Source organism: Plodia interpunctella, chromosome 20 (assembly GCF_027563975.2).
Source record: "Plodia interpunctella isolate USDA-ARS_2022_Savannah chromosome 20, ilPloInte3.2, whole genome shotgun sequence".
In the NCBI taxonomy this organism is placed as follows: Eukaryota; Metazoa; Arthropoda; class Insecta; order Lepidoptera; family Pyralidae; genus Plodia; species Plodia interpunctella.
Window position 1 is genome coordinate 5,108,420 of NC_071313.1, and position 16,993 is coordinate 5,125,412.

At 36.5% G+C, this 16,993-nt stretch overlaps 3 protein-coding genes across 4 annotated transcripts in view; 2 read left to right on the forward strand and 1 right to left on the reverse strand.

Annotated features, from left to right (window-relative positions):
• LOC128678608 (neuropeptides capa receptor-like) overlaps nucleotides 1-16,993 on the forward strand; it is a 60,088-nt gene that overhangs the window by 9,833 nt on the left and 33,262 nt on the right. For both annotated transcript variants that reach the window (XM_053760242.1, XM_053760241.2), the window contains exon 2: nucleotides 9,394-9,484. In XM_053760242.1, the coding sequence (XP_053616217.1) occupies nucleotides 9,394-9,484 (91 nt within the window). The remainder of the gene's footprint in view (nucleotides 1-9,393; nucleotides 9,485-16,993) is intronic.
• LOC128678609 (uncharacterized) lies at nucleotides 3,287-5,605 on the forward strand. Its single transcript, XM_053760243.2, has 2 exons — nucleotides 3,287-3,743; nucleotides 4,597-5,605. The coding sequence occupies exons 1-2, from the start codon at nucleotides 3,388-3,390 to the stop codon at nucleotides 5,495-5,497; spliced, it is 1,257 nt and encodes a 418-aa protein (XP_053616218.1). The 5' UTR covers nucleotides 3,287-3,387; the 3' UTR covers nucleotides 5,498-5,605.
• On the reverse strand, nucleotides 6,387-7,413 carry LOC135309930 (uncharacterized; the record flags this gene model as incomplete). Its single annotated transcript, XM_064436625.1, has 2 exons — nucleotides 6,387-6,815; nucleotides 6,997-7,413. Coding segments are annotated over 2 exons (738 nt in total), but the record flags the coding sequence as incomplete, so codon positions are not given.

The window sequence follows — 16,993 nt, forward strand, 5'->3', positions numbered from 1 at the left end:
TCTATCTACTTATGTTTGTTCAATGTACCGATTTATGTACCTCAGTCACTTTGACATAAACCGAAGTTATTTTTTCTTCCATCCAGCGGGATCCGGCTATATGTTGATATATAAAAATAATAGTTACTAATCGTTATTTATCTTCAATGTATCTCTCGATTACTGTTATATATTTAACATAAATTTTGTCTGCCCAGCTGTCTGTTGCTGCTGAGCCCTGCTGAGCAGACAATGAAATTCAACTTACTTCATAACAACCTAATTCATATGTTAAAAATATGTATCCGGAAAGAGTTATTAATGGTAATTAATAACTCTTTCCAGTGTAGTTCAAGTTGTTCAAGATATTAGGTATCAAAATTTTCCTAGGAATTATGAAAAAATGTTTAATGCATGTAATAATACTAACGAATAAGTAAATAGGTTGATAAGTTTATCTCAATTACTTTTAGAAACATAATAAACAGGGCAAGCTAAATAAAATCTGTTTAAAAATAACTTGATCGAATTTGTATCAATTGGTATTGGTACTCAATTGTATCAGAAATAAACCAATTTGTTTCAGTCCTAAATAATGACAGGACAGGATTATAGGTATAGTACACACTGGGCCCTCATAATTCGACCTTACATGGTAGGACGCATAATATACATGGTAGAACTAATTTAACAACTCATCAAATCGGATGGTAAATTAATTTTATTAAAATATCAAGTACCTAGTTACAGTAATGCAACTACCTAGAACAAACGAAAGTAAAGCCTAAATTCGGGGCTCGGTAAAATTATTATTTTTTTCACTTACATATTCACAGTTTCCGGATGTTTTGTCTTTTTTGGACTATAAAAAATAGATATAAAGGAAATTGCTTATATGTTTTTTTAGAAAATGGGAAACTTAAATAGGCACAGTTGATCTTGGGTCGAATCTCAAAGATCCTGTGGATACACTATCGGATTAACGGGCATGTACAATGCCCGTTAATCCACAGTACAGAAGTGACCTGATTGGATAGTTCCCAGTTGAATGTCAGAGCTAATTAATGCTTTATTAAGAAGAGCAACTGAACAGCTCACTGTACAGAGGAACGTTTGAACAATTTGGAAAAAAAAATGTTTTATTATTTGTTGTTGGCTTACTACGAAACATACAAATACGTGGTATGTTCCTGACGCTTGTCTCTTTACTCGTATCTCATATCGTGTAAAAAAGAGAGAACATATGGACGCAAAATTGCTATGCTACGTGTTTAATGTAATGCTACGTGTCTTGTGTTTCATTATAGCCCTCCAGCTCGCTATCTCATTCTTATCTGACCGATCCTGTTCTTATTTTCTATAAACGTTAGCGGCGTATGTTAAAATCAAGATAAAAGTTGATTGTACAACTTACCCTTCTGAAGCGAAGAATATCACACTTTATGCCCTAGGTCCTTTAGGCTCCAATCACAGACTAAACTTTCACACGCAGTAAGAAAAATTAACAGTTTTTACACATCTGCGATCAAGAATGCAGTCTGTAGATAGCTAAGTTGGGAGAAACTTGATACCTAATATTAATGATCGAATCGAGTGTCGGTGACATGTTAGAATCAACCATAGATAAAATAAATTATGGAGTCAACAATGTAGTTACTTACTGAAATATTTGTTCAAATTTAGAAAAAAACGTCATTTTCAAATAGCAGACCCATTTTATGAACTATGTCCGGCACTTCTATAAATATATAGCTACACGTGTCGTTTTTCGATATTTTAACACCAAATAAATATCAGCTACTACCTTAGTAGTATGCCGATATGAGTCACGAAACTAGGCTATTTGTTTGAGAGAAGCTAAGGGCTAAAACGCACTAGCGGCCTGCCGCGATGCGGTATGCCGATGCGGCAGGCCGCAGCATATACGGTCAGTATATGTTTGTTTTCAGAATCTTGTTTACCGAAGCCATCTCAACAAAGATGGCTAGATATTGCAAAGGGTTTCTCTACAAGAGCTAATTTTCCGAATTGCATTGGGGCTATAGATGGGAAACACATACGGGTAATAAAGCCGTGCCATAGTGGATCCATGTACTACAATTATAAGCAGTTCTTTTCCATTATACTTATGGCTATATGCGACAGTAACTACAAATTCATAACAATAGATGTCGGTGCTTGTGGCAAATTTGGAGACTCAGCAGTTTATCAACACTCTAACTTTTACAAAAAAATGATAGCAGGAGAACTTGAGATACCAGAATCAGTACCCATATCACAAGTAAATACTATTCCAATGCCATATGTTTTAGTAGGCGATGAAGCCTTTCCCTTATCCACGAACTTAATGCGACCTTATGCAAAACCAAAAAATTCTAATTTAAACACTACTAAGAGAATATATAATTATCGGCATAGTAGAGCACGGCGATATGTCGAATGTTCGTTTGGAATACTGAGCAATAAGTGGCGTATATTCCATAGACCTTTAAATGTGGATATTAGTTTGGCTACTGATATCATCAAAGCATGTTGCATTTTGCATAACTACGTTCGAGACAGAGACGGTTATAACTATGAAGATACTTTAACATGTTACATGTCGCCTGATGTACCAGAAACTCCGAGAACATATAATCGAATAGGTAATAATATCGCTGAAAGAATTCGTGACTCTTTCGCTCAGTATTTTGAACATGAAGGTAAATTGGAATGGCAAGAAAAATATATATAAGTAAATATAATGGCATTAATCCGCAAAATCGCAGGAAATTGCGAATAAAAAGTAGGTATGATGATTGTAACATTGTAACCATGATTAATAAATAACGTAACTTACCGAGTTCTTTCTTTTCTTCCGATGTATCATCTTCCTTTGCATATATATTAATCATTTCCTCCCAACATTTTAACTTTTTATTTCTGTCTGCATAATCAGCGCATTTGCTATCCCATATTGCGGGGCGTTCTTTTATTTCTAAAATGAACTTTTCTGTATCAAAATCCATGACGCGCACGAGTAGCGTCTAGCGCGTGAAACAAGCGACGACGGACTGGCGGGCGGGACGCGGCGTTTGCGACTACCGCGCCGAGTGCGTGGTGGGGATGCGGTGCGCCGCATCATTCAACCGGCGCGGCTCGTCGCAGCTCCGGAACAACCGGAGCGGTTGACGGCTGGCCGCAAATCAGTGCGTCGTTATCGTGCGGTTTCATGTACTAATCGATGTGCGGCCTACCGCAACGGCACGCCGCATGGCGGCCAACCGCTAGTGCGTTATAGGCCTAAGGCTTCAGCTACTACCTTAGGGCTAAAACGCACTAGCGGCCTGCCGCGATGCGGTATGCCGATGCGGCAGGCCGCAGCATATACGGTCAGCCGTAACGGCACGCCGTATTCCGGCTAACCGTATGGTCTTGGCTCACTGCGGTCTGCCGCAATCGTCAGTGCTTCTAGAAATTTTGCACATGATGGACGTTGAGGAAGTTGCGGCAGTCATTTATTTATATCATCGTAGAAAATATCGTCAAAAAAATAAACATAGATTTTGGATACATCCTCTATTGGTGACACGACATGACGGCAAAGAGTTTAATATTTTTATTTCAAACCTAAAGAAATTTGAAGATAAGTTCTTTGGATACACTAGGATGTCAGTAAAATCGTATGAAGAATTATTAACAAAACTATATTTAAATATTCGTGGCCAGGATACACGATTTCGGATATCTATATCCCCGGAAGAAAAGCTCATTATAACCATCAGGTAAGAAAACAATATATTAAGTTGAATCACATTTATTTAAGGCACATAGAAATAGAATCACATTAACAAAAAATCTACGGTGAATTAAACAATTCAGACATCAACGAAGCGTCGTCTTGGCTAGCAGATTCCTGAGTTGCCTCTTCAGTTGTATCCATTGAGTGCGTGGATGTACCTGGTAGATTTTGACGGTGTTGGTAACCTGTAGTTGTGGGTTCTCTATTATTGAGTCTACTCTCATACCCTCGGCCAGTGTAGTCACTATCAAGTGTTTGATATCCTCTTCCAGCATATTCACTTTCATACATATGGTTTCGATACCCTCGATCAAATTGCGTACTATAATGAAATGATGGTTGTTGAGCATTTCTAATAGCTCTTATGATTTCACATCTCGCTTCCAATTTATTGGATTCTGGAATTTTTTTGAACTCTCTTAAAAGGGATAACAAAAACAACTTGTCTTCGTCATTTTCCATTTCTTTTTTATACTCCAAGTTTTTGTTCAATACTGATACTAATTGTTGTCCAATAACGTCTTCATTATTACTTTTTTTCTTTTTTTTCTGACTAACTAAATTCTGTGATGTTTCATATGGGCCATCATGGTCTTGGGAAAGATTGTTGGCAATGTCTGACTCTGTCTCATTTACCATAGTAGAGTCCTTTAAGAATAATAAAATATTATAATAGGTATATGGGCTTTTATGTTTGGCACCTGAACCGCTTTTCATGTTTTTCATATTTTTCGAAGCTTTTACAAAACTATCTTTAATATTCCGCCATTTTTTCATAAGTACTTTACCTGTAACAATAACCATTTAAATTAATAAAAAAATAATTATGTTTTTAGATATTTGGCAACCGGATGTACATTCGCTGAACTACATTACACATTTCGAATTGGTGCGAGTACAATAGCTGAATTTGTTCGTGAAGTATGTTCGGCAATATGGTTACTGTTAAAAGAATCTTGTTTACCGAAGCCATCTCAACAAAGATGGCTAGATATTGCAAAGGGTTTCTCTACAAGAGCTAATTTTCCGAATTGCATTGGGGCTATAGATGGGAAACACATACGGGTAATAAAGCCGTGCCATAGTGGATCCATGTACTACAATTATAAGCAGTTCTTTTCCATTATACTTATGGCTATATGCGACAGTAACTACAAATTCATAACAATAGATGTCGGTGCTTGTGGCAAATTTGGAGACTCAGCAGTTTATCAACACTCTAACTTTTACAAAAAAATGATAGCAGGAGAACTTGAGATACCAGAATCAGTACCCATATCACAAGTAAATACTATTCCAATGCCATATGTTTTAGTAGGCGATGAAGCCTTTCCCTTATCCACGAACTTAATGCGACCTTATGCAAAACCAAAAAATTCTAATTTAAACACTACTAAGAGAATATATAATTATCGGCATAGTAGAGCACGGCGATATGTCGAATGTTCGTTTGGAATACTGAGCAATAAGTGGCGTATATTCCATAGACCTTTAAATGTGGATATTAGTTTGGCTACTGATATCATCAAAGCATGTTGCATTTTGCATAACTACGTTCGAGACAGAGACGGTTATAACTATGAAGATACTTTAACATGTTACATGTCGCCTGATGTACCAGAAACTCCGAGAACATATAATCGAATAGGTAATAATATCGCTGAAAGAATTCGTGACTCTTTCGCTCAGTATTTTGAACATGAAGGTAAATTGGAATGGCAAGAAAAATATATATAAGTAAATATAATGGCATTAATCCGCAAAATCGCAGGAAATTGCGAATAAAAAGTAGGTATGATGATTGTAACATTGTAACCATGATTAATAAATAACGTAACTTACCGAGTTCTTTCTTTTCTTCCGATGTATCATCTTCCTTTGCATATATATTAATCATTTCCTCCCAACATTTTAACTTTTTATTTCTGTCTGCATAATCAGCGCATTTGCTATCCCATATTGCGGGGCGTTCTTTTATTTCTAAAATGAACTTTTCTGTATCAAAATCCATGACGCGCACGAGTAGCGTCTAGCGCGTGAAACAAGCGACGACGGACTGGCGGGCGGGACGCGGCGTTTGCGACTACCGCGCCGAGTGCGTGGTGGGGATGCGGTGCGCCGCATCATTCAACCGGCGCGGCTCGTCGCAGCTCCGGAACAACCGGAGCGGTTGACGGCTGGCCGCAAATCAGTGCGTCGTTATCGTGCGGTTTCATGCGGCGTGCCGTTGCGGTAGGCCGCACATCGATTAGTACATGAAACCGCACGATAACGACGCACTGATTTGCGGCCAGCCGTCAACCGCTCCGGTTGTTCCGGAGCTGCGACGAGCCGCGCCGGTTGAATGATGCGGCGCACCGCATCCCCACCACGCACTCGGCGCGGTAGTCGCAAACGCCGCGTCCCGCCCGCCAGTCCGTCGTCGCTTGTTTCACGCGCTAGACGCTACTCGTGCGCGTCATGGATTTTGATACAGAAAAGTTCATTTTAGAAATAAAAGAACGCCCCGCAATATGGGATAGCAAATGCGCTGATTATGCAGACAGAAATAAAAAGTTAAAATGTTGGGAGGAAATGATTAATATATATGCAAAGGAAGATGATACATCGGAAGAAAAGAAAGAACTCGGTAAGTTACGTTATTTATTAATCATGGTTACAATGTTACAATCATCATACCTACTTTTTATTCGCAATTTCCTGCGATTTTGCGGATTAATGCCATTATATTTACTTATATATATTTTTCTTGCCATTCCAATTTACCTTCATGTTCAAAATACTGAGCGAAAGAGTCACGAATTCTTTCAGCGATATTATTACCTATTCGATTATATGTTCTCGGAGTTTCTGGTACATCAGGCGACATGTAACATGTTAAAGTATCTTCATAGTTATAACCGTCTCTGTCTCGAACGTAGTTATGCAAAATGCAACATGCTTTGATGATATCAGTAGCCAAACTAATATCCACATTTAAAGGTCTATGGAATATACGCCACTTATTGCTCAGTATTCCAAACGAACATTCGACATATCGCCGTGCTCTAACTATGCCGATAATTATATATTCTCTTAGTAGTGTTTAAATTAGAATTTTTTGGTTTTGCATAAGGTCGCATTAAGTTCGTGGATAAGGGAAAGGCTTCATCGCCTACTAAAACATATGGCATTGGAATAGTATTTACTTGTGATATGGGTACTGATTCTGGTATCTCAAGTTCTCCTGCTATCATTTTTTTGTAAAAGTTAGAGTGTTGATAAACTGCTGAGTCTCCAAATTTGCCACAAGCACCGACATCTATTGTTATGAATTTGTAGTTACTGTCGCATATAGCCATAAGTATAATGGAAAAGAACTGCTTATAATTGTAGTACATGGATCCACTATGGCACGGCTTTATTACCCGTATGTGTTTCCCATCTATAGCCCCAATGCAATTCGGAAAATTAGCTCTTGTAGAGAAACCCTTTGCAATATCTAGCCATCTTTGTTGAGATGGCTTCGGTAAACAAGATTCTTTTAACAGTAACCATATTGCCGAACATACTTCACGAACAAATTCAGCTATTGTACTCGCACCAATTCGAAATGTGTAATGTAGTTCAGCGAATGTACATCCGGTTGCCAAATATCTAAAAACATAATTATTTTTTTATTAATTTAAATGGTTATTGTTACAGGTAAAGTACTTATGAAAAAATGGCGGAATATTAAAGATAGTTTTGTAAAAGCTTCGAAAAATATGAAAAACATGAAAAGCGGTTCAGGTGCCAAACATAAAAGCCCATATACCTATTATAATATTTTATTATTCTTAAAGGACTCTACTATGGTAAATGAGACAGAGTCAGACATTGCCAACAATCTTTCCCAAGACCATGATGGCCCATATGAAACATCACAGAATTTAGTTAGTCAGAAAAAAAAGAAAAAAAGTAATAATGAAGACGTTATTGGACAACAATTAGTATCAGTATTGAACAAAAACTTGGAGTATAAAAAAGAAATGGAAAATGACGAAGACAAGTTGTTTTTGTTATCCCTTTTAAGAGAGTTCAAAAAAATTCCAGAATCCAATAAATTGGAAGCGAGATGTGAAATCATAAGAGCTATTAGAAATGCTCAACAACCATCATTTCATTATAGTACGCAATTTGATCGAGGGTATCGAAACCATATGTATGAAAGTGAATATGCTGGAAGAGGATATCAAACACTTGATAGTGACTACACTGGCCGAGGGTATGAGAGTAGACTCAATAATAGAGAACCCACAACTACAGGTTACCAACACCGTCAAAATCTACCAGGTACATCCACGCACTCAATGGATACAACTGAAGAGGCAACTCAGGAATCTGCTAGCCAAGACGACGCTTCGTTGATGTCTGAATTGTTTAATTCACCGTAGATTTTTTGTTTTACCGTAGAATTTGTGGCTTTGTAAGGTTTGTTGTGTGTGAGGACGTGGACTAACAGCTTTCACTTAGAGAAATAATTAAATCAAATTAATGATTGTTACTTCGAATTAAAGTCCTAATGTCAAAACACGAAGTTGGAAATAGGAGTAAGTTCAATACTTAATATTGAACGAGCAATGTTAGGTAATGGGCAATTTAAACTTGTTGTACTTATTACAACAGGGAAGACATAGCTTAAACTTTGATATTGAACATAATTATTAAGGCACCCTACGTTTTCCATTTAATCCCTTTCCCTCCTTACCTCCTTTCATGGTATTAACAGTGGGGAAATTAGGTTAAACTTTCTACCAACGAACTTTTTATTTATAGCTTTTTATCGTGTCGAAAATTTATTGGATTTTGGATTTCAGTTTTACTGGCTGATATCGAATAAAGTTGCAATCATCACGATGCCATTTAGATTCCCTGGTATTGCGTCACCAGTTGTCGTTTAAGTAGACTTATTTCTGTCTAATCGAGTGGGTTACATTTTAATTCAAATCTAAAGACCTAAAGCCACTTGCATGTACAGTCTCGGGGAGATAAATCTGAGCCCTCTCTGGTAGTGGACTATACTATGACTGTGTATACGCATTTGTTTTATACGTTAGTGTCGGTATTGTCTGACCAATATAATCAAACTGTCAGACCAGTATTTTAGGTCTGTTCCATAGTATTTAATAAGCTGAACAAATGTTATTACGATGACTTTTGTCTAACAGTATACATATATAGATGTAACGTACTCGTATGTAGATGTTACTTTATATGCAATAAGCAATCACTTTAGACCTAAGGTTAGCTCAACTGTGTTCTTTCTTGAATATAAAATCAGGGCTTACTTGGAAATCAGGAAAAAAAAATGGTTTGACTTTTTATTGGGCGGGCGGTCGTCACACGTCGTGAAAGTAGATGACCTCGTCTAGATGTATGGCGGGCGTATTGTTGAGATTGAGATTAAATACTTAGTGATACGTTGCTAGCCTGTCGCCTACGAGAAGATTTTCCAGTTTGTAGCACTTTCTTTCGATTGATGACAATGTGCGCGGGAGGACGCCCATACCGGTATGAAAAAAAGAAAGTACCTACTCCTGTAGAAATGTTCTTTCTAGGTTGGTAATTATTTTAATTTACCGTAAAAAATAACTCTCACACTCTTGTTCCAGGGCTGCCAAACGATCTATCAGTGTACTGGCACCAGTATCCGTACAGCCTAGGGATGGTTTTCTGCAAGTTGCGGGCCCTTATATCCGAGGCGTGAGTATTTGGATAAATACGTTTATTTTTTCTAGCCCTAAGTCGTGTCCCATTGTTGGGCCACAACCATAGAAAGGGGGACCTTACTGCAGTCAATAGAGATTTTTGGAAATAAATACAATTAAGTATCAAGTTTTTAAATAATTTTTAATTTTAAGGAATTAGACTACAATGTATAATTACTTTTCTTACTACATTACTGACATGAACAATAATAACATAAATGCACTAGCATTTATATTTAGGTACCATTTTTATATACGCCATAATTTTAGATTATGTAAACTCGATAGCGCTATAAATATGGTATTCCGTTTTTACGAAGCTCTACAAGCCTGGTGTTTGTGCCAATTTAATTAAATCTCTGATAAGATAACCTAATCTCTAAAATATGGTGATTCGTAAATTACGACGACGTTAGTTATCTACTAAAGTATAGCTTTAGTGTAATTTCGAACATTGCGTATTTTTTTCATTCGCTTTTTTGGACATTCGCACATTAAATAGAAAATTGATTGATACGGATACTTGGCCCGGTTTGTATACAGGTTACAAAATATATGCCGGGATGTAAGATACGGACCTTGGGTAGATGTTTTATGCGAAGTTTCAAGTTAATGTTAATACTTCTAGACGAGTGCTCGTAAGATTTTCGCATTCGTTTTAGTGGACGCTACTAACGAAAGTACTTTTTTATGCTGGCTACACACTGTCGCAGAAGTCACGCTGACGAGAATTCACGAACATCGCGTAGTTCGTATGAGAGCTTTTATTTATCGCACTGACTGATGTGCAATGAATGATCTTCGAACATAACTTAAAAAATATATGTTGAAAATACGACCATAGACGACTTAATAGAATATTACACAAAAATATTGGTCCTAGAAATTAGTAATCGGGTGTGCGTAAAGACATTAATCACAAACAATATACGAGTAATTATGCTGTCAGAAGTAATTATTCTGCAGTGACGAAGACGTCAATCTATGGGTAAGCTTCCCGTTTTTTGCCATTCTACTACTCAAAAAATCTCAAAGGTGTTTAGGTAGAATACTTAAATAAATATTAGAAGTCGCACTTTACAGAAATTTTCTTTCGCAATTTTTCTTTGTAACAAAATACCAGAGCCTTATGATAAATGTTTTAATCAAATCCTTCGTTGCTTAGTGACTTTATGTAGATAAAATTGAAAATTAATGAATATTCATGTGACAAGAGTTTTTCACGACTTACACACTCTCTCTTTCTCTTTCACAAGCTAATCTAAGTTATGAAGCTGTGTGAGCTGTGCTACAAAATTACGTCACCGTTTCCCCACTAGCTAAGCTAGCAGCTAAGCTACAAAGATGCGTCTGATTCTAAGCTATGTACTAAATAATATAACCGTAGCAACGTGGCTTAGCTTATCTCTGGTGGAAAACAGCCTAAAAGGTGGGAAATACATTTCCCAGGGTGATAATTAAACTAAATTATAAATTTGCCCCCTATACTTTGGATATCAGCATAATATATCCCATAGATCAATAAAGAAGAAAAAATACCAATATCAACACCAACATTTATGCCAACTCCTCACTACAGGCAAACTGTTCTGCAAATGTAGCGATTTGGACGTACATTGCTGGCTTTTTCTTGCGGTAATAAAGCTCACAAACAACGCAATGTATGTTCATTCGCGTCGGCATTTATCTGAGTTCACCGATATTGTGGAACTGGCGTCTGATCGCATTACTTCCTTTGAAGAAGTGGGTTTTATGCCAGCTATGTTTTTTAACATATTATAAAAAATGTCGCATTAACCGTACAAAATAAAAAAATTGGGTAAATTGGGAGTCATGTTGAAAAAGCCATGGCCTCATAAGGCGCTTCGTTAGGTGCGATTCGGTCATGAATGTGTAATCTGGGATCCTAACTGAGCTATATAGCTCAGTTAGGATCCTTGCTGCCTTGTCGCATTTGTATATACAAATGCGACAAGGCAGCGCGACGCTGCGCGCCAATAACAAACTTTTCGTGTTCCTTACCAAATCCCATTTTAAATGGAGTCGGTGCATAATGTATTTTCCATCCACAAATGTCTAAAACTAGGTCTAGCCCAATATAAACATGCCACACCTAGGTGTAGCTAGGTGTAACATTTATATTTTTTATTTACGTGTTTTATTGTATTTATGCGGGTGTCCTGTATAGTAACGACTAACCATAATCTTTCATAAGCGTAGCGTCGCATCATGCCGTGTAGTCAGTTAGGACGCGAAAGGTGGCGTAATTTTCGCGCCATAATTATTTCCCGCCTTCACCGCGCCGCCGTTGGTTTTGTTTGTCGTCAATATTTGCACGTACATAATTGTCTCTTGTTATTGTTATTTCAATATGAATGTATCTCTCTCTCATCTTCGCGCACATTCGCGCATTCGGAGTTGTGACGCCATTAAATTTGATAAATTTGTTTATGGTTTTACAATCGGCCTGCGGCCCGCCTGACGTCAACCCTCTTTAGGAATATTATCGTTGCTCTTTGTGTCCCTTAGTCGCCTCGTACGACATCCACGAGAGGATATGGAGTGGTCCTATTCTAGGGCGCAACCACACGCTGCATATCCATCTGAATGTATCAGGAAATAATATGAATGATTCCGATTTCAGTGTGCAAGCATATAGATAGAAATAAAAAAATACATATGAATGTATTTATGTAATTCATGGAATTTCGAAAATGAAGCACTTACATTTTCCTATTGATGTTTCAAAGCATTAGTTCAGGTGGCATAATGGGAAGTCGTGGTTTGGTTGCCAGTTTATAAAAAAAAATACAAATAAATATTAGTTTCTGCGTGAAAATCCATTCGCAATTAGGTACTTACATATATTTTTCTGATTATCTTATTTCCAAATTCAAATTCAAATCATTTATTCAGAAATTAGACCTTCACAGGCACTTTTTCTCGTCAATTTTTATATTTATAGTTATTTCTCACAAGCTACAAACTACTGACATTTCGGAACGACCACTGCTGAGAAGAAATGCCGAAAGAAACTCATTTGAACAGTGTTGGTCCCTATCATGCCAGATCGGCTTACCATTATTGTTTCTTACAATGTTTTTTTTTTCTAATAATATATAAAAGTACATAATGTAGGTACATAGGCAAAAGGTATATCAAAACAGGTTATGATTGTGATCCGAGTGCTGATTATATAATATATATATATCGATGTGAAACACAATTAACTTACATGAAAATATATGAGAAACGAGATGACCCTCCCTTTGGCAGCACCCGTTCACGAGTTGACGCATGGGACAGCCATCGCGTAGCTCAACCATAATGGAGGGGACCCGGCCCACGACGCCACCACCAGATTGACCATTTGAGTGAGCATGACACACTCGATTCCCATGACCTCACAATTACAAATCTTATTCGTCGAAACAGAAGTACAATTCAGACACTTGAAGATCACAAATCACGTGCATGTTTTACAAATAAAATTTAAATGTCACAATACACGAATTATTATAACAAAAATAAAAATTATGAATAAAATAATAAAAAACAGTAAAATAAAAATTAGGAGATCATGTGTGGAGTGGCAAAGTTGTCGGGAGGATCCATGCGTTTTTATCAGTCAAATAGGCGTTAATTGTGTAATACGCTTTATCCATTAAATTTTTCTTAACATAAGTTTTAAAATTTTTCATTGGCAGATTAATAGCCTCTGCAGGGAGTTTATTGAATAATTTTACACTTTGACCCACGAAAGACCGCCGAACCTTTTTAAGCCTGAATCTGTTCATACAAAGTTTGTGATTATTTCTAGTGTTTACACTATTTACTTCGTTTAATTTTTTATATAAATGTAAATTTGATTTGACAAAAATAAGCACATCAAAGATATACTGAGACACAACAGTGAGGATGTTAATTGATTTGAAGAGTTCTTGAAGAGAAAATCTCGAGGTTTTAATCCATAAATAAAACGAATAGCTCTTTTCTGTAATACAATTTTTTTCCTATCTCAGCTGCGTAATGCAAAATGCTAATAGTCCGTAGGACATAATGCTATGAAAGTAGCTGAAATACACAAGTCTAGCTGTATCTATGTTCGTACACTGTCTGATCCTTCTCACTGCAAAAGCTGCCGTACTAAGTTTTTTGGCCGTGATTTCAATATGTTTATCCCACTTTAATTTGTCGTCCACAGTGATGCCCAGGAACTTAGTACTATGTACCCATTCTAGAGCTTTACCATTTACTGTTAAAGGTATAACATTGTGCGAGTTATTTAAGAGAGAGAATTTAAACTTGTATTTAGAGCTAAGTTGTTGGTTGTAAACCAGTTAAGCACTACCGACATGCTATTACTTATAAAGTTATAGTTTTCACTTTTTCTATCGACTTTAAATAATAAAGATGTATCGTCTGCAAATAGAACTACTTCGCATAAATGTTGGGCAAGGCATGGGAGGTCGTTAATATAAACCAAAAATAAAAAAGGACCGATAATGGAGCCTTGAGGTACGCCTATGTGAACAGGTGCACTATCGGAACTTGTTTTGTTAATTTCTACTCTCTGTGTTCTATTATCTAGGTAAGACGAAAGAACACTAAGAGCCGCGCCAGTGACACTGTAATGTTGAAGTTTATTTTTGAGTATATTATGATCTACACAGTCAAAAGCTTTCGATAAGTCACAGAAAATACCTACGACATCTTGCTTGGATTCCCAAGCTTCATTAATTATTTCGACTAAAGTGGCTGCTGCATCAGTAGTTGAACGACCTTTGGTGAAACCGTATTGACGATTATGTAAAATTTTATTTATATTAAAATACGACACAAGTTGACTCAAAATATTTTTTTCAAATATTTTACTTAGAGTAGGTAATATAGAAATAGGTCTATAGTTTGTGGGATATAACGCCTTGTTTAAATAGAGGAATTACTTTACTTATTTTCATTAAATCTGGAAACACGCCTTCAGATATACATTTATTGAATATTATGGTTAGGTGAGGAGCAATCAGGTCAATAATGCTGCTCAATTTTCAACAAATGAACTTTGTATTTAATTCTTTATTCTTTTACTTCGTTATATGTGGGTTTTTCGTGAGACAGTAGTATAATGTAAAGATAAATATATTTTATTGCTCAGTAGTTATTGTTGGTTAGGAAAGTTTATTTATTTTCTCAATTCTTTTCATTGGAAATGAAGTAGGCATCCAGCCTTCTGACTCAGAGCCTCATGTCGTCGATATTTCATGCGACATAGTTTTTAGTGTTCCGTATCTCAAAACAAACAGAAGCCTTATTATTAATTCATCATCTGTCTGTCTGTCAATCTGACAAGACCCTTTTCTCTGGAACGTGTTGAGGTATCAATATGAAAATATCAAATACTCAGGTCTGTATCTTTCAAATGTGAAAAAATTTAATTTATAATCTAATGCCATCAAACGTGCAAATATGCGATATAAATGGTTATAAAATATAAATGCCATATAGATATAAATGCCATTTGTATCGCGTATTTTGCACTTCCCGTTAATCTAGAACCTGGACCTAAAAGGTTAAAGGCCTTGCAATTGTTAAGGAATTTTGTAAACTGAAAATATATTTGTAACTAACAAGGCAAAACCCGAATTTTACGGAACTCTTTGTGATAGCACTTGACCTATTTTGAGATTACGTTTTTTATTGTATTTCCCATCAAAGACATTCTAAAAATACTTAGTTTCTAAAAATACTAGTTAAGTCGATAAAGCTCTTTGTTTCTCTATAAAAAGCATTGAAATCTCTAGTTAAAATCAAGCTGAGTAAGGTTCCTTACAGGATCTCACTTCTTTGGATTTTACGAGATCGACCGTTGATCATTCATATTTGTGTTGTTAAATAGAAGTCAACGAGCCAAGTCACGTAAAATCTACAAAAGCCAATTGCGCGCAGGTTAAAGTGATTAGTGCAACACCCTAAGATTTCACATTGCATAAATTTTGAGTTAATTATTCTATCGACATCCAATTAACATCGATCGATACATTACCGAACCTTGAGATACTTCGACACGCATAGCTTACCTACTTTCCGCATAGTTTGCAGCATATAGGTGAACCTCTGACGGTGATGTATGATGCAGAAACTAATATGTTAACGTGATTTTGTGCAATTCCCGAGAGTTTCTGCCTTGATTGATTCATTTTCTGTAATGTTTCCCCCCCTCTCTCTCATTCCTATTCACGTTTTCCTGTTTGCGAAGATGTGAAACCCAAAGCAAGCGTTAAAAATAAATTTGCAATTAAATTTCTGCTGTTAACCTTCATTGGCAATGCTATAGTTGCCTATGAGCTGCCTTATGAAGATTGAAGAAGTTAGTTGGGATTGGGACTTGCTACTAACAGGCCTAGTTATGTCTTAATGGAGAAAAGGGTCTTAACTTAAAAAAAAGTTCTATAATAGTCTCTAGGTTCAGAGTTCTATAACTCCAAACAGGCGAAGTGGGATAATTTGAAAAATGTAACTTTGTAGTGAAGTTGTATGACTTAGTTTGCGAAGTTGTGTCTTTGTATGTTTGCAGGATTATACTGATACTCCACATGCGTTGGATGAACTTGAAAACTAACTTGTAGTACGAAACCGCATCAGATTACTAGTAGCGTAACTACCACTTTTGGGGCCCGTCGCAAATTCATCGGCTAGGGCTCTTCCTGCCAATAGGGCAATATGAAATTCTAAGTGCAGTTTAAAAGGGGAACCGACAGTCTCAAATGTTTACAGCAGTCCTTGTTATTTTGCCGACGTTTGTGGTTATACATTTTCCGCGATCTCCATAAACAGTTGTTTGTCTCCGATTCGAGATTGTGTCCTTGTTTGCTTTTGTGGCAATTTTGCCACTACTTATACAATTTTATAACTGCACTATTTCGTTGATGCGATTGTTTATTACTCAATCACGTCTCAACCGCTAAAAATTTAGATGATGTAATCAGAGTAAAATCTAGAATGAAATATTAAGCCTACGCCGAATTTCCTCAGGCTTTTATTATGCAGATTTTTAGGGTTCTATAGGCAAATGAGGAGCACGGAGCACTTATAATTCGTCCGTTTGTCAATTTTTCCCGACACTATAGGCTTGGTAGATAGATTTTTTCACCACCAATTTTCTTGTTAAAAAAATGCAAACATAACTTTGACAATGAAAATGGTAATTTTTAGCTAGAATATGCCCAACCTATACTTGCTACTATACCCTTTATAGCGAGTCTGTTTTTTTTTATTTACGTTGGTCCGTGTTCTTGAGTTTATTTTACATTAAATTTACACTACATTAATTTTAAGTACGATTTTACATTAAATCAAGTAATGTGATTCCACTAGAAGTCTCGTGATGCGGCGCCATTATGACATTTGGTGACAAGTGGGAATTTTCCGGATTATTACCGGGATTCCCGCTGGGGCCGTAAAATGGGAATATTTTAACAAATGGTACAAAACGGAAATTACTTTT